Raw genomic sequence first — 23,655 nt, forward strand, 5'->3', positions numbered from 1 at the left:
CCCTCCCCCAACTCCTGGGGATTACTTGAGGTACCTCATATAAGGGGAATCACACAATATTAGTCTTTTGTCACTAACTTACTTCACTTAGAATAATGTCTTCAAAATTCATCCATATTGTAGCATTTGTCAGAATTTCCTTCCTTTTTAAGGCTGAATAATACTCAGTTGTATTACATATACTGTTTTGTTGTACCCATTTATCTACTGATAGACATGGGGGTTGCTCCATTTTTTTTTCTTTTTAGTTTATAAAGTTATTGTTAACACTATTATTTTGATATTGGTTATCCAGTTTCAGATTACTCCCTCTTTCCTTCTCTTCTACTCCTTTTTTTTTTTTTTTAAGAAAAAAGTGTAAGTGATTGATTTAATTCTATGGAGTTTACATTCACAGGAATAAAACCACTTTTTTGTGTGTGGCTATTTTTTGTAGAAGCTCTACCATGAATCAACACAAAGGAAAAAAGCTGAAACAAGTGAATTTAATTTGATTTGGTGGGAGAGCAAACCATTAATTAAAACAATAAATTAGATGTAAGGTTATTTATAAATCACTTAACATGATAATCTTGGCACCTTTAATAAGAGATAATAGAAAGTTTCTGTTGTTGGACATTAAAAAAATGTTTTTCAGTGTTGACCTGGGAAGGACCGAGAAGTGCTGCTTAAGTACGGCTAATCTGGGAAAACCTCAGTAGCCACTCGGGAGTGAGTACTAATCATTACAAAGACCAAAACTGCTGCTACCTAAAGTAACCCTAAAGCACTCCACTGGTTTAAGGATGCAGCTTGAATAGATGGGAGCTCCTCTACTTGGCGCTTTATAACCGCGAGGCGTGATTAATCACAAGCTTCAGCACACACTTCTCAAAAACAGCTAAACCACAATGGAAGGGAAGGACAACTCCAAGAGACATCAAAAACAGCGACGATTTAAAGATGTGTTGAATCTTGCACTTTCGTGAATGAAGACGTGCAAGCAGACTTGTACTACAACAGGGGTAGACTAAAAGTAAAACAGCCAAACTACTGAAATCCAATTTTCTGAAATAATTCCAGACTACAACCAGCGGGAGTGAAGAATGGACAGCCTTCCTTTGTGTTAGCGGCTTGCAACAGAAACCTACAGTCACACGCAAACTTATTTCAAACAACGACAAAAAACCCCCAAACAACAAACACGAGAGCTTGATCACACCAGGACCCGACTGGGAGTCCAAGCGTTTCCGGGCGGCGTTTCAGGAGCTACAGACGGCCCTCCACCTCTGGAGTCTCCAGCTCGACTGTCACTCGGTCACCACAGACAACTTCCCAGGGACGACTACACTTTCAGATTCCCTCAAAAAGTTTACCAGAAATTCTCGCAAATGGTTCTTCAATCCGCCCAACCCCCGGGGACACGTTCTGCCTCCAAGAATTATCCCACACCTCCCCCCCACTATACCCCCGGACACTTCGAAACCACTAAGCCCGCAGGGTGCGATTTCGCCCTCGCTTCTTTGCTTGCTCCCCAGGATGCTGGGGAAAGCGGCTGCTGAAAAGCAAACTTTCCCAGCTTTCGTGGAGGGCGGGAGGGCGCGCGGCGCACTCACAGCTGGTTGATGGCATTCTGCGAGATGACCGCGTTGGCGGAGAAGTAAGGGATCATGTCGGGGCCACCGAGGCTGCAGGTGCAGGCGGGGGACGCCTTCCTCTCGCGGGCCAACGTACTCAGGGTCATGGAGCCAGCTCAGGGCGCACAGCTCCGCATCCTGGCCTCCGCCTGGCTCCGGCACAAGACGCTCGCGCTGGGCTCCGTCGGGCCAGAGGCGCGGGCAGCCCGGGCTCCCCGCGTCCAAACTGGGCCCTCGGGGTCGCGCAGAGGCAGTCGCCGCAGCCCTAGGGCTCGGCTTTGGAGTCTGGGAGGCTGGGCGCCGCCAGCAGCCTGCCCCAACCCGCGTCCGGGGCGGGGCGCTGCGGCGGGCCGGCCCAGAGGGCGGGGAGAGTCGCAGGAGCCCAAAGGGTCGGCCCTTTGGGTGCTCCGCCCCCAACCTCGGGGCACCCACCGGATACCGCTGCGTGCACCTCCGTTTGTGGGTAAGGGTGGGCACCAAGACATTGCGGCTCGCGTTAAGGACTGAAGCGAGCCTGGGGTGGGCAAGAAAGGCCAGCGTTTCTTGGGAATGTTTCCGTAAGTAAGGTCCTGCTTCTTGAACAACTCTACACATTGAAACCCCATTTTTCAAGTGTTCTTAAAACTTCGAAAGGCCGTTCATTCACAAATGTAACGAATACTTACCAACGGTTTTCAATGTACTAAGGCCAGGGAAATTCAGAGATAAGCTTTTTTGTTCTGTTTTGTTTTGTTTTGTTTTGTTTTTTTTTTAAGAGAGGGGATGGCAGGAGAAGAGGGAGAGGAGAGAATCCCAAGCAAGCTCCACCCCATCCGGATTCAGGGCTCATCTCACGACCCTGAGATCATGATCTGACCCTGAGATCATGATCTGCTCCAAAATCAAGAGTGGGAGGCTTAACTCAAAGAGCCACGGAAGGGGTCTCTGGTTTTGTTTTGTTTTTTTGAAGCAAAACAGCTTAAGCTATGAAGGGGAATAATCCTATTTACATTGTCCATAACAACTACTGACCTCTGCAAATAAATTTATAAAGGGCTTTCCCAACGATTTTCCAAACCAAGGATTCACAGCCTTAGCTACACATAGGAATCACTTGTGGGGATTTTAAACATCCCAATGCCTGGCTGCACCCCAGACCAATCAAATCAGAATCTCTTGAGTTTGAGATCTTAGACATCAGTATTTTTCAAAGTTCCCTGGGTGACTGCAATGTACCGCCATGGTTGGTTACTATTGTGCCAAATGATCTAGGAGAGAAAGAGACAGGCTAGAGAGTATATCCGCACTTTACAGATGTAGAAATAAATATCCAGGGTCCAGCCAGATGACCTCACTTGTAAGTGACATCACTAGATATGAACCCCAGTTTTATGACTTCTGTTTTAGGTGGGGCTTTTCCTACCAAGCCCTATACCCTGATACTTTCATGAGATTAAGCTTTATCATGTTCCTAACAGCTCACTGAGCAATGCCTTTCACCTGACCAGGAACTAACTCTTCATAAAATGAAAATCTCTTCAGTGTCTCTCCTGCATCCTATACAGTGGTCTACAAAACGGGTTGGCATGCTGCAGGTACTGAGTAAAAGTTGGTTCCCTCATCTCTTGCCCTTCCAGTCTCATCAGAACAAAAATTTTTAGGCATGTGCATTTTATGGTTTTCTGAATACCTGACTAAATTATATATCAATAACTGTCTTTGGACCTAGAGCCAGAATTAGTAATAATTTTTAAAAATGACTTCACTATCCTATTATAAGACAAGAGACTAAAATTAGAAACAAGTCACTTTAAGACTCAACATACACTAGAATCAAGAAGAAACAGGTCTTTGTTTTATATAACTTTTCAGATCTCTTTTCCTTTTGGGAAATTTGGCAATTTTCTAAATACTAGAAAGGAAATAATCAATCTAAATTATACATTTTATGCCTAAAACCAGAAACTCTTTTGTTAGTTTATCGTTCCATAAAACTTAAAGTTGTTGCCAAGGCACTGAGAGATTTGATGAAATATTGCAAACACATGCTGGAAATAGGGATCTAAGTTTCCTACAGATCTGGTAACAGAAGAGAACCAGTTGGCAAGTGAAGAGTTAATGAAAGGTCTGGAGTCCAGTGCATCATCATCTTCATCCATCTCTAGTAAGGAAAGTGAAAGATTTATTCAGGCTGTGTCAGCAGGCACCCAAATGGCAGTATAAGAAAAAATCTGCTGATACACCCCAAAATAAATTGCTTTAAATATCTGGCAAACTTGCCAGTTGCAAACTTCTTCCAGGCTGTAATTTATTACAGCCTCCTGGCAATGATCAAAAAAAGGCAGCAGACTGTTTAGAAGAGCACTGTTAAGGTGAGTCCAGTTCCTTTCATGACAGCAGAAATGGGATTTTATTGAAGTCAGTACTAAATGATGCTGTTTATGAAAATGATGGAATGGTAATAATCATCTATATCTGTCTGAAAAAGAAGTCAGCAGGAAATGTATCTTACTCAATTCGCACTTAATATCTCTGGCATTTACAAAACGCTAAAGATAAGGATTTCATAAATATGTATATTTGTCTTTTATAGATAGGTTCCTCTAGTGACACCCCAGAAGTGCATAGTCTTTTGTTTCCCCTCAAAAGACCTCTGCCAGTGCCTGTTCAGCGGAGTCTATTTTAACACCCCATCCAGGCCTTTTCAAAAGCTTTCAAAGTTAAATTCTCGCTTTGAACTGTAAGATAGGAAATTGGGAAAGTGCTAGAACGTGCTTCATAATTTTTTTTTTTTTTTAAGAAAAAAACTAAATCATCTTTGCAAACTGGGGTACTTTTAAGGGAACAGTTCTTTCTGCTACTGTCTTAAAAAGCTGAACAAATTCCCTTTCTTTTCATGATCTGCAGAGTGTCAAAATGTCAATCAATTTAGTTTCAGCTCAATTTAATCCTTTACTCTCCACTGTCAGGAAACAAGGCTCTAGGGAGCAAGCTCTATGTACCCAAGCATCTAGGAATTCAAAAATGATTCCAAATTAGACTGAGCAACATGAAATAAACTAAGCTATTTTTCTACTCCACATGAAGTCAGAAGGGGTTTTAAAAAATCTGCACAAAGGCCCTGAAGAAAAATTGCTGCGTATCTTCATACTCTTGCTTGAGTTAGAAGATTTAAAATACATGTCATGTCATTTAATGACCATTTCAAGGCTCAGAAATATGAATATTTTATTTTTTTAAAGATTTTATTTTATTTTTTTAGATTTTATTTACTTATTTGACAGACAGAGATCACAAGTAGGCAGAGAGGGAGGTAGAGAGAGATCGAGAGAGGAGGAAGCAGGCTTCCCGCTGAGCAGAGAGCCGGATGCGGGGCTTGATCCCAGGACCCTGGGAACATGACCTGAGCCGAAGGCAGAGGCTTTAACCCACTGAGCCACCCAGGAGCCCCAGAAATATGAATATTTTAAAATGTTATTTGGCTCTTCACAGCATTAGCTATGACCAAATTAAGTTTTTATAGAATTATATGTTAAAAGTATTAGATGCTTTTAATTGCACTACTGGGTATTTACCCTAAAGATATAAATGTAGTGATCCGAAGGGGCACGTGCACCCGAATGTTTATAGCAGCAATGTCCACAATAGCCAAACTATGGAAAGAACCTAGATGTCCATCAACAGATGAATAGATAAAGAAGATGTGGTATATATATATACACAATGGAATACTATGCAGCCACCAAAAGAAATGAAATCTTGCCATTTGCGACGACATGGATAGAACTAGGGTATTATGCTTAGCAAAATAAGTCAATCAGAGAACGACAACTATCATATGATATGATATGATATGAGGAAGTGGAGATGCAACATGGAGGGTTTGGGGGGTAGGAAAAGAATAAATGAAACAAGATGGGATCAGGAGGGAGACAAACCATAAGAGACACTCACTGTCACAAAACTAACTGAGGGTGACAGGGGGAGGGGGATAGGGAGAGAGTGGTGGGGTTATGGACATTGGGGAGGGTATGTGATATGGTGAGTGCTGTGAAGTGTGTAAACCTGGCGATTCACAGACCTGTACCCCTGGGGCCAATAATACATTATATGTTTATAAAATAATAAAAAATTTTAAAAAAATTAGATGCTTTTAATAGATGTCCCTTGTATCCATAGGTGCGTCTGTCACTATGTCTTCATGTGTCTCTCCTTAAGGTGTAAACACTGTAAACCAGAGACTTACTTGCTGACCAAATGGAATTCTAGGACAGACAGGAAAGTGCCCTTAAATATGAAGGAAGTGGGCATGTTTTTGCTGCTGAACAAAATTTCAACCTGGGTGGATCACTTGAATGGAAGGTAGCTAATGAGCTAAAATGTGATTGTGTTAAACTGCCAAAAGCAGTAGACTAGAAACCAGAGGATCTAAGCTCTAGTTCTAACATGCCACTTACTAAACTAAGATTTTGGCTAAGTCATTGATTTATTTTCTTTCTTTCTCTTTCTTTCTTTCTTTTTAAAAAGATTTTATTTATTTATTTATTTGAAAGAGACAGAGAGAATGCAAACAAGCAGGGGGAAGGGCATAGGGAGAGGCAGGTTCCCTACTGAGCAGGGAGCCCTGGTGTGGGACTTGATCCCAAGACCCTGAGATCATGACCTGAGCTGAAGGCAGACCCTTAATGACTGAGCCACCCAGGCATCCCTAAGTCATTGATTTTTATCTGTAAAGTGGGATAATAAAACACCAAGGAAAGGTCCTTAAATCTTTTTTTGTTAAAGTCGGGCACTTAGGAATTTCATTCAGTCTAGAAATCTTGAAAAAATGCATTTAATTTACTTAAGATAAACAGTCATTTAGTTCAAAGCAGTAGAGTTGAACAGTTAAAAATCCTAACTTTGGTTTATATAGAAAATAGAATATTACTCAGCCATAAAAAAGAATGAAATCTTGCCATTTGCAATAACATGGACAGACCTACAGGGTATAGTGCTGAGTGAAATCAGTCAGTCAGTCAGAGAGAGAGAAATATCAATGGTTTCATTCATATGTGGAAGTTAAGAAACAAAACAAATGAACAAAGAAAAAAAATAGACGAACAAAAAACTGGACTCTTAAATACAGAGAACTGGTGGTTGCCAGAAAGGAGGTGGGGGGGCATGGGTGAAATAGATAAAGAGGTTTACAGTACACTCATCTTAATGAACACTGAGAAATGTATAGAATTGTTGAATTATGATATTGTACACCCGAAACTAATATAAAGCTGTATGTTAATTATACTTGAAAAAAAATCCTAGCCTTGGAATTATTAGGCTGGGTTTGAATCTTAGTGTCACCATTAACTGTGAACTTTGGATAGTCGCTTAATCTGTGGCTTATTATTAGTACCAAATTTATGAAGTTACTATGAGGAATAAGTTAATAGACTTAAAGTACTTAGAAAGAGTGTATGGCACAAAAATCTATACTTGGGACTTAATGGCTCTGTCAGTTCAACAGAGTTAAGAGAAAAGTTGGGGAGACTGCCCTTCAGAAATAAAATCAGAAAGTTGGGAGTCTCCAAAGAAGTATCTTAGATCAGAGTGCATGACTGTAATAAATGTATTAATTAATTAGATTTTGGCTTTTTAAGTAATCTCTACACCCGAAGTGGGACTTGGACTCACAACCCGGAGATCAAGACTCACATGTTCCTACCAACTAAACCAGCCAGGTGCCCTTAAATCTTTTGATTTTAATTTTTTTCTGCTTCTCTAACTCCTCCTTTCATCTTTTTTTTTTTTTTTCATTCATCTTATCTTTTGACTGTTTCTTTGCGGTAAAAACTCTTAATAGGGGAAAAAAAACCCATGTGCCTTTCTTCAGGTCATTAAGAGCTGAGTGTATATATGTTTGTGTGTATGCTGGGGGTAGGCAAGGGCCTTTGTCTGGCAACCCTGAAGTAAAGTTGACTGTACATTTTAATGCATTTGTTGAAGAAGTTAAGATGTTGACTAGAAATAATATTCCATGCTCTTTCCACCAATCTGAAAAACAGCCAAAGCAGGCAACACTGAAATGTCAATGAGTCTGAAAGCAGAAGTTCTAGATTCTAGTTACTTTATCTATGGGCAAATTTTAATCTGTTCCAGCCTCAGTTTCTTTTTTTAAAAATTTTATTAATTTACTTGACAGACAGAGATCACAAGTAGGCAGAGAGGCAGGCAGAGAGAGAGAGAGGAGGAAGCAGGCTCCCCGCGGAGCAGAGAGCTTGATACAGGCACGATCCCAGAACCCTGGGATCATGACCCCAGCCAAAGGCAGAGGCTTTAACCCACTAAGCCACCCAGACGCCCCCTCAGTTTCTTTAATCTTCAAGAGGGGATGGTAACATTTACCTCACAGTTTTAGTTTTACATAAGTGCTTTTTGAACAAGACAGTGTGAAATTCTCATTATTACCATTCATAAATTGGCCAATCAGCTTCCAGTAACAGAAAGCTAGTTGTATTTGTTTGTATTTGGGATGAGAAGTTGATGAATGAATGGAAATTAAAATACATACAAACTTCCCTAATGTACCATCCCAATTCATCCAGGAAGTATTCACCATTATTGTTTGCCAGGCAATTAATTATATTGACTTAATATTGGATTTTGTAGTAATGTGAGATCTGTAGTGTTTATTGGATTTTTTGTATTTACAAGCTCTTATTATTACTTAAAGATTTTATTTATTTATTTGAGAGAGAGAGACAGCAAGAACGCACAAGCAGGGGGAATGGCAGAGGAAGAGGGAGAAGCAGGCTCTCTGCCGAGCAGGGAGCCGGTCAAGGGACTCGATCCCAGGGCCGTCATGACCTGAACCGAAGGCAGACGCTTAACCAGCTGAGCCATCCAGGTGCCCCTGTATTTACAAGCTTTTAAATAATAGTATTAACTTATATAACTTTATTTTAAAAATACCTAGTCATAAGAAAATATGATTATATCTGCCTATTTGTATTTTTATGTTTTCTCCAAGGGCATAATCTACGGAAATAAATAGTAAATTAATTCCCTGAGTGTCAAAAGGGAGAAAACCAACACTTTAAAGAGTTAGAAAACAAAAAGCCTGTTACCTGGAGTAGCACAACATTCTGTCTCCTGTTAATCTGTAAAAGGCTAGGATGAAACTCTCAAGATAATATATCCAAGTTGCTAACTTGTTGCCCAGACAGCACCAAGAGGTATCTCACTACACTTAGTCAAAGGCACTCTTCATACAATACAATAAACCAAACTCTGTAAACAAAGGCTCTTAAAAGCAATCATTTTGTAATCACCATGTGGCTAATAGCTTTATTTAAAAGAGTATCAGACAGGGGTGCCTGGGTGGCTCAGTGGGTTAAGCCGCTGCCTTCGGCTCAGGTCATGATCTCAGGGTCCTGGGATCGAGCCCCGCATCGGGCTCTCTGCTCAGCAGGGAGCCTGCTTCCTCCTCTCTCTCTGCCTGCCTCTCTGCCTGCTTGTGATCTCTCTCTGTCAAATAAATAAATAAAAATCTTAAAAAAAAAAAGTATCAGACAATAGTTTTAAACACTGGATAGAACAATGACACTGAACCCTTGTAGTCCTTTCCATGGAACTTTCCACCATAAGCGCAATGGGAAATACTGAAAAGATCTGCATATCAACTCCAGGAGAGGCAATCTCTAAGGCATTCATCCCCCATGGTCTTAACCACCATATGCTCCAGTAGGAAGAGATGCTGAAATGCTGCTTTCTTCAGGTTACAAAAGTCCCACATGCTATTGTTTAGTAAAAATAATAGGCATTTATAGATCACTTTTCACATCCAACTCATCTTATAAAACATTTAACCATTTAATCTCTATTCTATCTCTTTTAACATTTTATTTATTTTAAAATTGTTTTAATATTTTATTTATTTTTTGCATTTTCTTTTTCTTTTCTTTTTTAATTTTATTAAGTTATGTTAGTCACCATATAGTACATCATTAGTTTTTGATGTAGTGTTCCATGATTCATTGTTTGTGTATAACACGCAGTGCTCCATGCAATAGGTGCCCTTCTTTAGTACCCATCACTGGGCTCATCCATCCGCACCACCCCCCAAAACCCTCAGTTTGTTTCCCATGGCCCATAGTCTTTCAGGGTTTGTCTCCCTCTCTGAATTCTCCCCCTTCGTTTTTCCCTTCCTTCTCCTAATGTCCTCCATGCTATTCCTTATGTTCCACATATAAGTGAAACCATATGATAACTGTCTTTCTCTGCTTAACTTATTTCACTTAGCCTAATCTCCTAGTTTAAAAAAATAAAAGCAACAGATGCTGAATGATTAAAACTTTTTTTGCCAGTTTTAAAAAATGTGTTTATGATTTTTTTCCCCCCAGTGTTCATAAAGGTAAAAAAAAAAAAAAAAGTCACTCTTCTTATCCCCATTATCCTACTCTCAGGGATGACTGTTAATTTTTCCCGAAATTTTCTGTGCATATGTAAACATTAATATATTGTAGCTGCCTTTTAAGAAACACACATGCACATATGCATAGAATTATATTATATGCATTATACATATTATTCTGCTTCTTGCTTTCCCCTCCACTTATCACTACATCTTAGACATTTTCCTATGTTTATATAGATTTCCCTCATTCTTTTAAAGGAGTGTATAGTGTTCTATTTTACAATTATATATACTTTATTTAAACAGTCTTCTACTGATGGACATTTTAAGATGCTTACAGTCTTAACCATTACATACAATATCATTATGAACATACTTTCATGCAATTTTTATGCATGCATGTGAATATATTTCTAGGATTTATGCCTAGAGGTGGAACTGGCAGTTAAACTATTTTAAACATCTTAGGAATTGTTAGATAGGGCTAAACTGTCCTCCTGAAAGGTTTAGTTTTTAATTTTCCCATGGAATCTTAATGCCTCTTATCCTGCGATCTGTTAAATTAACTTCGTCCAAGATCCTCTTCTTCTTTTTTTTTTTGATCACAAGTAGGCAGAGAGGCAGGCAGAGAGAGAGGAGCGGGGGAAGCAGGCTCCCCACAGAGCAGAGAGCCCGACGCGGGGCTTGATCCCAGGACCCTGGGATCATGACCTGAGCCGAAGGCAGAGCTTTAACGCACTGAGTCACCCAGGTGCCCCCAAGATCCTCTTCTATACCCCATTTTTTACATACTACATTGAATATATATATGTATATATATATATTTATATATATGTATGTATGTATATGACACATGCTTATGGAGAGAAACTAGAAAAATAGACTTAATTTAAAGAAAAAATGAAAAACTGTACTATGGACATTGATTTCAAAGAATTACTTAGACTATAACAAATATATGTAATACTTAAACTACTTTGAAGATAATATAATTTTAAATTCAGAAGATATTTTAGGATCTTGTTTGATGCTAATTCTCTAGAACATACTATAGGTAAATGAGCCAAATGTAGCTTTCAATGTCCTGAATGGGGTGAGACAAGAGACAGAAAAACAGAAAGTTAATTTGGAATTAATGAAAAAGTGGAGGCTAGAGGGACTGAGAAGGTTTTGAAAATAAAAACAATAACTGACATTTGTCGAGCTGACATTCATGGTGCACCAGCATGCAGTATCTCACTTAATCCTCACAAACAGCTCTGTGATTCTATTCTTATCTTTATGAGGCTCAGAGAGGTTGAATCATTTGTTTAAGGTAATATAACAGTATTACAACCCCAGCCAGTTAGACTGGCTCCAGAACCTGTTTCCTTAACCAGTACTCTACACTGTCTTCATGATGATGGAGGTTCACTATGGAACAGGTTAAGTCTGAAAAGTTCTACTGCCAACAGGAAGAACTGGAGACCTTACTTACCTTACAGCACTTAGTATTTTCTCCTCTGTTTGATCCTAGCTATGCCTGGCAGGTCCAGGACAGTAATAGGGACCTAACCCAGTACTAAATATAGCAGTTAAGATCTTCTGGCTGTTGTATATCAGCCTTTTGCTACCAAACCCCTTAGAACTCGGCATTTCAAGCTAATACTCATCACAAGACATTTCCCAAGGCGTTTGTGGCTATAGTTTTTTGTTTGTTTCCCTAGTTTCTTTACACAGCATCCTCTGTGAAGGAAGCATTTAATGTATTTGTGGATAATGGTGGCATCATCATCTTATTTGATGTTTGAAATAAACCTACTTGCTAGGCAGGTAAAGAAAAAGTTGAACCACACTAATAATCTAGGTGATAAGAAGCTCAGACTCTAGGTGCAGATGTGTCTAATTCATCCTATATATTGTCGATAGATTGACTGAACTCAGTTGGACTAATTTTTAATACCTGTACACCAGGCACTTTCTAAGATACTATTAAAATGACACTGAATACTTTTATAATAATTCCTTACTCAGAATCCCCAAATAGTCCCTTATTCTCTTTCAGAACAAGCCCAAACTTTCACTTCTAGCTTTCAGATCCTCCATAATTTAAATCCTACTATAGTCCAGTCCTAATGGCATATTACCCTCAATTCCATTCCTTCTCCAAAACAATCAGTATAACTATTTTTTTTACCCATTCTCCCAAGACAGATCTTTGCTATAACTAGGTTTTTATACTGTTCTCCTGTATCTGAGTATCATACTCCTCTCTGTTCAAGTTGTTCTCTGAGACCACTTTTACCTAGCCTTTCAAGTTATCCATGTAGAACATATTTCGCAAGGCCTTGTTTCAATTCTCAGGTCTTTCAACAATTAGAAACCCTATAGTGTTTTCACATTCATCCTCACTGATTCTCATTACAATCCTGTGTACAGGTAAGCAGAACTAGCTGGGATTATCAGCTTCATTTTACAGATGAGGAACCTGAGGCTCAGAAATAAAGGAACCTGCCCAAGTTTATACGCAAACGTCAGAGCTAGGATTTGGACTTACATCTTCTGATTAAGTCCAATGATCAATTCCTTGTTTATAGTATGCTAGGAAACTTTTCTGACTCCTTTAGAATTTATAATCTATATTATTATTCAAGGTTTTCCTCTCCATTTTATGCTATATAACGCATCTCTTGGTGGGAGCAAATCAGACACAGTAACTCTCTTTTGTAAACTTCACAGACCTTAGCACAGTGCTAGGCAAGTCTTAAGCATTAAATATATTTGGTTGATCCCTTACACTGCACCCTACTATAGTTTTCTTAGGGTTCTACATAAATATTTTCTGAAGGAATCAATACATTAGTGATCTCCCTCATAGCTGGTATAAGGAGTGGCCCCTAAGCCTCCTTTTCACTGCCTCATTTTTCTCCTGCTCTCTCTTTTCTGATAGATAGATGCCTCCTTCACACAGAGAATCCAGTAGAAGGCCTGGAATACAACCCAGTTAGGTAAGGGCTTTATTTTTATTTTCAAGCCTGTCCTAGACTTTCAGGAGCCAAAAGTTCAAATCGCAGCAGGATTGATTCAGCCCTTTCACAAGCAATTTAGTACTATGCAGTTTGTTTAGACTGGTCAAGTTTCTCCGTCCTGGCTGAACAGCATCATTATCTCCTCGAGCTTTCATGTATCAGCTTCCCTGGCCATATTTCACTTTCCATGTCTTTCTTTTCTAAAATCAGGTGAATATGCAAAATCCATACTTACACAATTATACCCTTTTCAAAAAGCAAGTCAAGTATCTTCAAGGAATTTAAGTACAATACAGGAAGTTCTTGTCTCTGGGTTAGGCAAAACCTAAGAAGTATGCAAAAGTTATACTCCTCAATGCTTAGTAGAAAGGGGGTATTTTGTATCATTCTTCAGCTAGTGCACCAACTGAGCAAAGATATGGTGTTGTCAGATTCTATTTAATCCACCTCAGCTGGAAGGCCATCTAGACAATGGATCTTAAGTAAAGTGAAAAATACTTTGCCAAGGGAAAAGAAAACGAAGTAGCAAATATTTTAATTTTTTTTAAAAGATTTTATTTATCTATCTGACAGACAGAGATCACAAGTAGGCAGAGAGGCAGGCAGAGAGAGAGGTGGAGGCAGGCTCCCTGCGGAGCAGAGAGCCCAATGCGGGGCTCGATCCCAGGACCCTGGGATCATGACCTGAGCTGAAGGCAGAGGCTTAACCCACTGAGCCACCCAGGCGCCCCAATATTTTAATTTTTAATTGCAAAATATTTCAAACATACAGCAAAGAACAGAGAGGATAACAAATAGCCAGATACTCAATAGACAGTACTATCACATTCTAACATAAACTCTTTGGATTTAAAGAAATAAAACATCACAATTGAAGCCTTTTGTGAACCCTTTCACCCTGTCTGTACATGTAGGTATTCTTCCTAAATTTGATGTTCATCTTTCCATTCGTGTTTTTATATTATATTTTATACTATGCAAAGAGCATATTTTTAAAAAGATTTATTTATTTGAGAGAGAGAGAGAATGAGAGAGAGCATGAGAGGAGAGAGGTCCGCAGGAGAAGCAGACTCCTTGCTAAGCAGAGAGCCTGATGTGGGACTCGATTCCAGGACTCCAGGATCATGACCTGAGCTGAAGGCAGTTGCTTAACCAACTGAGCCACCCAGGCTCCCACAACATATTTTTTTTTTTTAAAGATTTTATTTATTTATTTGACAGAGAGAGATCATAAGCAGGCAGAGAGGCAGGCAGAGAGACAGGAGGAAGCAGGCTCCCTGCCGAGCAGAGAGCCCGATACGGGACTCGATCCCAGGACTCTGAGATCATGACCTGAGCCGAAGGCAGCGTCTCAACCCACTGAGCCACCCAGGCGCCCCCCACAACATATTTTTAATGTAAAATTCATTCAGAAAGTTGTAGCTTGTAAATCCTTTAAAATATTTCTTACATAGTACTACATAAACTAGATATAAAAGAATACATAAAAATTTTTCCTGCTTAAAACTTCTAGTCCAGGGTGGATAGGTGAGTAGATATGTGATAAATTCAAGAGCGCAAAATGCTAACTGTGAATCCAGGAAGGGTGTGTATTGGGGTGTTTACTGTACAGTTCTTTCAATTGTCTGCTTTTTTACTTTTTTAAAAAATAAAATGTTGGAAAAATAAAACAGGGGTGCTGGGTGATACAATGGGTTAAACCTCTGACTCTTGGTTTCAGCTCAGGTCTTGATCTCAGGAGCTCCACTCAGTGCAATCTACTTGAGATTCTCGCTCCCTCTCCTTCTGCCCCTCCCCCAGCTCATGCGAACATGCACACGCTCTCTCTCAAATAAATAAATCTTTAAAAAAATAAATAAACAAAACCCCTAGTTCCTATTTTGTCTAAAAACCTCAGAGAGGAATAATATCAACTGGTTTTAGATACTTAAGAACCTGGTATACTTATAGAAAACAATAATTAGGCTTGATAGTCTAATTACTGTTTAAGCTCTTGCTTTATGGTATCTAACGGATAAAAAGAGAAAAGACCAGTCCCTTTAAAATTTATCTTCAAATAGTCACTTCTTGTAAAGTAGTTATTTCAGCTTTGACTTTTCCATCCTTTTCTGGGGAGTTCACGAAATGATTTCAAATGATTTTATAATCCCCTTCTTAACATGGTTTAAGCCCAGAGCTGGAAAACTATTTATGGTTGATAGGCAACCCAAATAAAATGAGTATATTAAATAACTAAAAGAGAAAACTTTTAAAAGTTTGTTTTAAAGATTTGAGAGAGAGAGAGAGAGGGAAAGACACTCAGCATGGGGAGACTTTCCACTGAGAGTGACCCTTTGCAATACCTGACTTGATCCCAGGACCCCGAAATCATGAGCTGAGCTGAAGTCAGCCACTTAACTGACTGAGCAACCCAGGTGCTCCTAGAAGTTTTTTTTTTTTTTTTTTTTAAGATTTTATTTGTTTATTTGACAGAGAGAAATCACAAGTAGGCAGAGAGGCAGGCAGAGAGAGAGAGAGAGAGGGAAGCAGAGCTCCCTGCTGATGCGGGACTCAATCCCAGGACCCTGAGATCATGACCTGAGCCGAAGGCAGGGGCTTAACCCACTGAGCCACCCAGGCATGCCAACTCCTAGAAGTTTTTAAAAGGTTTTTGTAGTTCCCCTTATAAACCTTCTATAAAACTTATTTTAGGAAAATGTTCTATTACAAACTGACCATGAGAAGAAATATAAGAGATTCATTAATGATGAAAATACCTCTATGATAAAACATTTATGTAACAGTACTTTGCCTATTTGAGGTTTTTTCATATTTCTATATTATTTATGCCTCATAATAAGCATGCTAATTTTTTTTAAAGAAGAAACTGCGTCTCAAAGAATGAATCTAAGGTGATGCAACCAATACAAACATACATCTTCTAACTCCAATACCAGTGCTCTTTTTACATAATTGAAAACGATGGAAGATACATTTGGCTTTAGTGTTTTAAAATGACTACATTACCAGAAATTACATTACTTTTATTTGTTTGTAAGGTACTTCACTTTAAGTGGTCTAACATAAAATAGTAATTACTCCTTGAGGCTGATGTTTTCATAATTTTATAGGTAAAATAATAGATATAGAGAAAAATAAATTTGAGTGTGGACTGTTTCAATTGCAGAATACTGCCTTTCAAAAGGGAGGTCTTCAAGGAAAAGGGTTGTGTTGAGTTAAAAATAGCAATACAATTTTGGGAAATGAGGTATATTGCTCTGCCTTAACCCAACTTCTAACAAAATTTTTAAAGAAAAATTACTTATTAAAATTAATCATTTACGTTAAAATTAAATTTAAAAATATGTCCAAGCTGATTTTTTAAATTGAGCAAATAGGAAGATATAATAAGTAGTTGTTAAAAATAAAGTCCTTAGTGAAATTTATTGATTGCTGAAAACCACTTATAATTATAGTCCTTTTTTATGTCATAGAAAATAAATTTGGGCCTTTGAGTGAGAGGCTGGTGACAGCTTTAGCTAACACTGAATGAATTACAATTAAAGAAAGCTATTTTCCTCTTACATTATTATCAGGAGTAATTTATTCTAGATATTACTGGAACAGAGGTGGATGATTAAACAGTCAGTTAAACTGTAACAAAAACATAGCTCCCTAATTCCCCACTCTGAAACTCTTTATAGTTGAATGGAATCGAAAGTGGCACCTAAATACACATTTTAAACATAATTCCTGTAAGAAGAAATTCCATCACGAAAAAGAGAACAAAAGCACACAAACACCCACCCTGGTGGGCTGTTAAGTTTCATCTTCTTTGTAAAACACAATCTCTGCTTAGGTATCTTAATTCTCCACAGCCACCCCATCTCAAAGGTCCACACTGATACTGGACTATACAGGGTGATACTGCTTGAACGATGGATATGTTCTACCAAACATTAGGTTCACATTTCTCAACGAGTTCAAATTTTGTTCTGCATCCCAAAAAAACATAAAACATGTTTGCCCCAAGGACCCTTTCTTAAAAAATTTCAGAAGATAGATAGCTTGAGTCAATCAAACTAAAGCATTAACTACAGAAGAAGAGCTGCTTACATTTTTCCATGGACATAAGGGTAATTACTGAACTGGTAAGTGCTGATATTTGAAAGAAAAACCCTGTAATAATAAAAACAGAATGCTAGGAGACAGAATAGTAAATTCCTAATATTCAATCTTTACAACAGGGCTTTCAAAGTCCCTTCAAATATTAATTCATATTTGTACATACATGATAATTACTGTTCATATTTTATTGATGGATAAACAGAAGCATGCCAAAATATGAATAACAACTCTGCCAGGCACCGTGTTAATGCTAGGTATTCAAAGTACGAGAATATATAATTATATGGTAAACAGTCCACAGTAAAGCAGGGGACACAGATGAGATACATGAAAAACTGGCCCTCAATTCACCAAACTACCCGGTGTTCTTCCCGAGTTGTGTGCTCTTTACTGGTCTCCATTTGAAAAATGTATTCCTCCCCTCCTCTCATCACTGCCCAAAGCTGTCGGGTTAATGCTTTATTTCAGACCTCTTCTATAAAGGTTATAATGTTTCTGAGTAATAGTGAGTAACATTTTTTGAACATTTACTATGTGCTAAGCATTATGACAAACTATTTAAATGAATTATATCTCATTTAATCATCACAGCAATCTGTGAGAATTTCTAATCAGCTTCTACTTTTAAAGGACTTAGGGGAATGACGGTCTCCATTGTCTCTATAAAGCATATGGTCACAGTAGCAGAGATGCTCCTAACAGGCCGCTCCTCTCTAGTAATTCCTATTCACTTCTACTTTTACCAGTTAAGTTGCATGCTTATCAAGACTCTGTGCACTTGTGGGGCGCCTGGGTGGTGCCTTAAGTGTCCAACTTTTGATTCTGGCTCGGGTCATGATCTCATGGGTTGTGAGATCAAGCCCCTTGTCAGGCTCTGTGCTCAGTGGGGAGTCTGCTAGAGATTATCTCCCTCTGGGCTAGTTACTTTAAAAACCGCTGTTAAATTAGGTATGGCTAAGAGAGCTGTAAAAGATTGAAGGAAAGTTCTAAATTTCTAGTAGGATTCTGTACTTAACTCTTAACAATTATCTATAAGTTCTCACTCTAAAGAAATCAAAACAGGAAACTAAAGACAATGCTTTCATGATGGGTTGGATTATACAAAAAACCCCCTAGAAATCAGAGTATCAGAAAAACAGGACAATCCACATCTCATCTAATTCTAAAATCCAGATTCTTAACCAATACTCAAAAAGTGCTCAAAGTTTAGAGGATAGGGGCACCTGGGTGACTCACTCAGTTGAGTCTTGATCTCAGCTCAGGTCTTGATCTCAGAGTCATGAGTTCAAGCCCTGCACTGGGCTTCACACCCACCCAGGGGGAAAAAAAAGTTTACATGATCAATGAACAACAAGAGAAGACTCTCAATGGGAGGTGATATGAGATAAACTTTAAAGGATGAATGGAATGTTACTAGACAGAAAAAAGATGGGAGAAGGCACTCTAGAAGGGGGATAAGGAACAGCATTAGTTAGAGTGAAGATATACTAAGTTTGAATTTAAATTCAGTGCCGTATGATTTGAGCAAGTCGCTAATCTCTTTGCGTCTCTGCTTCCTCATCTGAAGAATGGACAATAATTCCCTGGGACTGTTAGTAGGATGAAATGAGATAATAAATATAAAGCATTAATTTGGTGCTTGAAGTCACATATAAATTAGCTTTGAGAGGATAGATGGCATGTTTATGGAAGACAGCATAGCTCTTTAAGGCCCGAATAAAGGGTGTAAGGTTCAGTGGCAGTAGGTGAGGCTGGAAGGTTGAACTGGGGTCAATTTTTTTTAAATGCCATATCGAAGTCTAGACCATTCTATAGGCAACAGAGAATATTAGGAGACTTTAAGTTGGAAAGTGACATGAATAAATCGGAGTCATGCCTGAAGGTGGGTAAAGGATATATCAGCATGAGGATCAGTTAGATGCAAAGAGATCATGTTAGGAGGCAATAATTCAAATAAGAAAAGGGCCTAGACTAAGGTTGAGGCAGAGCCTATAAGTAGAAAAAGAAAAGTCATACATAAAAACATATATGTATATTTTATGTTACCCCTTCTGCCCTTGATTCTATACAGAATTAAAGTCCTTTATAAAGCTATTAACATAAATCCTACCACTGAAACAAATTCTGTATTATCTTATGCAAGCTTTTAAAATTTGATTAAAATAGGTCTTGCCAAATGGTAGTGAATACCCAGATAATAAAATCTGTAGTATCATCCCAGAATAAAAGGATCAGTCTGTCTAAATCCACCTTAAACCCGATGCTTACTCTTCTTACTTGGATATTTGTTCAAGAAGTTATTTTCATGGTGAGTGGGGGTAGGGGAATGGGTGAAATAGGTAAAGCGGATTAAGAGTACACTTATCATGATGAACGAGTAACGTATAGAATTGCTGATTCACCTGAAACTAATATAACACTGTACATTAATTATACTGAAGTTAAAAAAAAGAAATTATTTTCACTAATTTAAAATGGTTTTGTCTGTACTAAGTTCTTGTTTCAGTCTATGACTTGTCATATTTGTTCTTTCATCAGTAAGAAGTTAAGAGGTAGAAGTGACAGACTTAGGGATTTATTGAATATGGAGGCATAGGGTGGAGTCAGGGATAAATATGAAATTTCTAGCTTAAACTAGTAAGTGGACTGTGGGGTCCTTAAGAAAAAGAGGAAGAAACTTTGTAAGAGAAACAAATTTCATACATACTATAAAGACAACCAGAAGAGATTGGAGGCAGTTAGAAATAAGCATTTAAAGCTCAAAAAAGTGATCTTAGGTAAATACATAATTTTTTAAAAAAGATTTTATTTATTTATTTGACAGAGAGAGATAGTGAGAGAGGGAACACAAGCAGGGGGAGTGGGAGAGGGAGAAGCAGGCTTCCTGCTGAGCAGGGAGCCTGATGTAGGGCTCAATCCCAGGACCCTGGGATCATGACCCAAGCCAAAGGCAGATGCTTAATGACTGAGCCACCCAGGTGCCCATGAATACATAAATTTGAAAGTTCCTGGCACATGGGCATAAAGAATGGGGTGGATAACAACATACAGAGCAGAGAATGGGAAGCCATCAGCACTCTTGAAATTCTATGCAAAATTAAGTTGTATGCACACATTTTTCTTTTGAAAAGGTTTAGCGTAAAAAAAAAAAAAGGCCTAGCGTTTTAACTAACTTTTCAAATGATTCCATGTTCCCCAAAAGGTTGAAAATGTTGCTCTAAAGTAAAAGAGAGGTAAGGATGATTTCTGGGGAAAAATTAACTTTTAAGAGATAAACATGGGAAGACTTGCTGGTGAAACCAATTGGGAGGCTATGGACAGAGGCCATAAGGAGAACCACCAAAGAATGATGACAAGAAAGCCAAAGGAGGTTAAAAACTGCAGAGAAGAAAGGTCTATAGTGCCCCTTAAGATGGGAAACAAAAAGTATTCACTGGTGAGCTTAACAAGAGCAGCAATTTGAGTGGTAGAAGGGGTAAAAGCTAGATTTCATGGGTTGAAGAGTGAATGGGAGTGGACAAAGGACACATTAAATACAGACTATCCTTCAAAAAAATCAAAACAAAATTGTAGTTTGAGATGAAAGCAAGGCTATGGAATGATATTTTAAAATTATATTTCAATTGCATTTAGTTTGAAAAGACCCAACCACATTGACAAGATGAGGGAAACAAGCCAGTTGACAAAGGTAAAATATATATCTAACCCGATGACAAAGGAGAACATTGTCACAAAAATTGATCTTGTTATGCAAACATCTTTAACTTAAAGGATATACTATTCATAGAGTCTAAACTCCAAGAAACCAAGAAATCAAGAAAATTAAAAATAATTCTAAGATTATTAGAATATTTTGCAGATTCACTTTTCAAAATGTATTCACACACTTGAACCTCAAGGATCCATATCAAGTTGGCTTATCAGCCATTTTCCAGAAATTTCTTAAGTGACAAAGAAATGTAATTTTGTGAGTGTGTGTGTGTGTGTATGTGAATCTCAACCAGTCATTTAGTTAATATCACTATTGCAATGCTGCTAAGTAATCAGGACCTTCTCAATTGCAAGTCAGTTCCTAAACTCCACAGGACAACCCTACCTGCATGATGTATGGCATTTTTGGGTTCAATACAACCCCAAATAAACTACAGTATATATAAAATACCAAATCAGTATGTGTGGGGAGGGAGAATTCAGTTTTGCAAGCTTTGCATGGGAATCCGTACTCTAAAAATTTGAGCTCTTGCATGATTACCTTACCTTAATTAAGGAACTTGGAATTTCATATGTAACTTCTAGCCAACAGGTTATTTAAAGCAACAACAATGATGACCATTTCCTCTTCTCAAACACAGATAAAAAGTCCAACTTAAAAATAGTAACATGCAGGAACTTCCTCTTGGGATAATATTTTTACATGTAATTTTTTGCAATCTTCCCAAATATGCCTTTCTTATCTTCTACATGGCCTATATTTAATATTTTATGGGGCTAAAGATATGGCAGCAATATATATGTAAGTGTGATTTGTGTGTGTAATGTACATATGCTAGAGCATCCTTTTTATAGAAAGCCTAAAGTTTGGTTTACTTAAAATTAAGTCATTTGGCATTCTATACAATTCATATACCAACCTATCTAAGACAATCACCATTTAACTCAGTTGAATATTTAAAGTTATTTCATTGATTATATGTTTCAGCTGTTAAGAAGAGGGATAGTTAAGAAAAACAAAACTAAATGATAAAACCTTGAAAAAAAGCTTTAACCTTAAAATCAACTGCTTTTATTCCCCAACCCCCAAGGAACTAGGCTGTAGTGATTTTGAAGGTTTCTGAAATATATACTGTGAAGATTTATTCGTTATGGAAAAAATTATGATCCTACTTTGAGAAGAACTCAGTTTATAATGATAAAAAGGAAAAACAATAAAAATAATACTAATATTTACTACTTTTTGAGTACCTATTACTTAACCTTCATATCATTTGAAAAACCTTAAGAAAAACTAAAATATTTTGTTTCCATTACAGAGTTGAGGAAATGGGCTCAAAGAGCCCAATATCTTTCCCAAAGCCTGAAAATGGAGGAAAAGTATGGTACTTTAATCATTACTTCTATAGAGAGTTACTGAGTACTTTCCATGTGCCAGAATTCAAGGATAAAATCATGAACAAGATAGAGATTCTTTTGTCTTTACTCAGTGATTAAGTGGCAAGAAGAGACAACAAGTAATATGTAACAACAGTGGTAGAAGTGTTGTCAAAAGGGAAGCAGAGAGTTCTGTTAGAGCACAAAGTGTGAATTTTTCTACTGAAGAGTATGGATTGTTGTAAGCAAGATGGCTCATAACCAATAATGTGTTTTAAACAGTTTCTAAATTTTCTGACCTTTTGTTTGGTGTTTCAGCGGAACAGCTGTTTTAGGGCTGGATTAGGTAATCAATAACAGATCCTTTCTTCTCTCTCCAAATGACTGCTTGGTTTGGGGAAATTCCCAGTGAATAATTAACACCAGAACAGTCTGCCAGTTATGTTTATTAAAATATTCTTTCTGCCTCAGGACAGTGGAATAGTAGTGAGTCAGAGAAGAGAGTAGATGAGTCTCTGTTTAATATTCACTGAATGAATAAAACAAGATGATCAGTACCTTTAAACAGGGATTTCCAAATAGCATCCAATAGCTGGGACTTTGGGTTTATCATCCAGGCTGAATCAGATTTCAACTCCTGACCCAGAGATGGGAAGCTCCCATTTCTAATTCAATACTAGATTTATACTAAGTAAGAATTTTATTGGTATCTAAAGTCTGTCAACTTCTCTTGTTTTTCCTCAATTATCTCAACACTATATGATGTAAAGGGTGTCAGTCAAAACACAGAAATTAGGCTGTGAATTTGTGAAACTAAAATGGAAAAGAATTTAGACAAGTACTAGTGAAAGTACCACCAGTTTTATATCTTGCTGTAATATTGGATGCTTAATATTTGGTAAGGCTTTCCTATACCCTATTTTGCTTTTTCAACAGAACTAGAGGATAGATAGGCAGATGTTATCATCATGTATAGATAAGGAAACTGAGGCTTAGCACAGTAAGAGCTGAGACAGAACTAAAATTAGGTCTTCTTACTCTTACTTCACCACTCTTTCCCTCTGTTACACTGCTGGATACCCATACTTTCTTTGATGACCGCTTCATATTCATAAAAAGAAAAGCAAATAAACTATAGACTTTGAGTTTTATCTAACTAGATAGGAAGGCTAAAACAAACTAATTGTTATAGAAATAATATTATAATGATGATAGAAAAATAATAACATAGTCCAATTTCCTGCCATTACACAGGTATGATAGAAACAGTGTGCCTATAAGTTATATACATTTATGTATGTTTCTGCTGTAATCCAATTTACTGTTACCTGGGAAATGTTTTGTTTTTCAGAAATCTTTTTCTGAAGATGAAAATATAGCAAACATTCTGAAGTGTCTTTTCAGAAGACTACTATTCTGTAAATACTAATATTCAACATATTAGTTCCAGTAAATGCTTTTT

The 23,655-nt window shown here is 37.8% G+C and overlaps 1 protein-coding gene across 7 annotated transcripts in view; it reads right to left on the reverse strand.

Moving 5' to 3' along the window:
* Positions 1 to 23,655, reverse strand: part of SSH2 (slingshot protein phosphatase 2) — a 252,552-nt gene that overhangs the window by 100,969 nt on the left and 127,928 nt on the right. Inside the window, exon 1 of one of the 7 annotated variants that reach the window (XM_047708141.1) lies at positions 1,596 to 1,912. The exons of 5 other annotated variants lie outside the window; for them this stretch is intronic. In XM_047708141.1, coding sequence (XP_047564097.1) covers positions 1,596 to 1,723 — 128 coding nt within the window. In that variant the 5' untranslated portion in view covers positions 1,724 to 1,912. Of the gene's footprint in view, positions 1 to 1,595; positions 1,920 to 23,655 lie in introns of those variants that run through there. One more of the 7 variants, XM_047708144.1, reaches the window with a different exon arrangement.

Source organism: Lutra lutra, chromosome 16 (genome assembly GCF_902655055.1).
Source record: "Lutra lutra chromosome 16, mLutLut1.2, whole genome shotgun sequence".
NCBI classification, from domain to species: domain Eukaryota; kingdom Metazoa; phylum Chordata; class Mammalia; order Carnivora; family Mustelidae; genus Lutra; species Lutra lutra.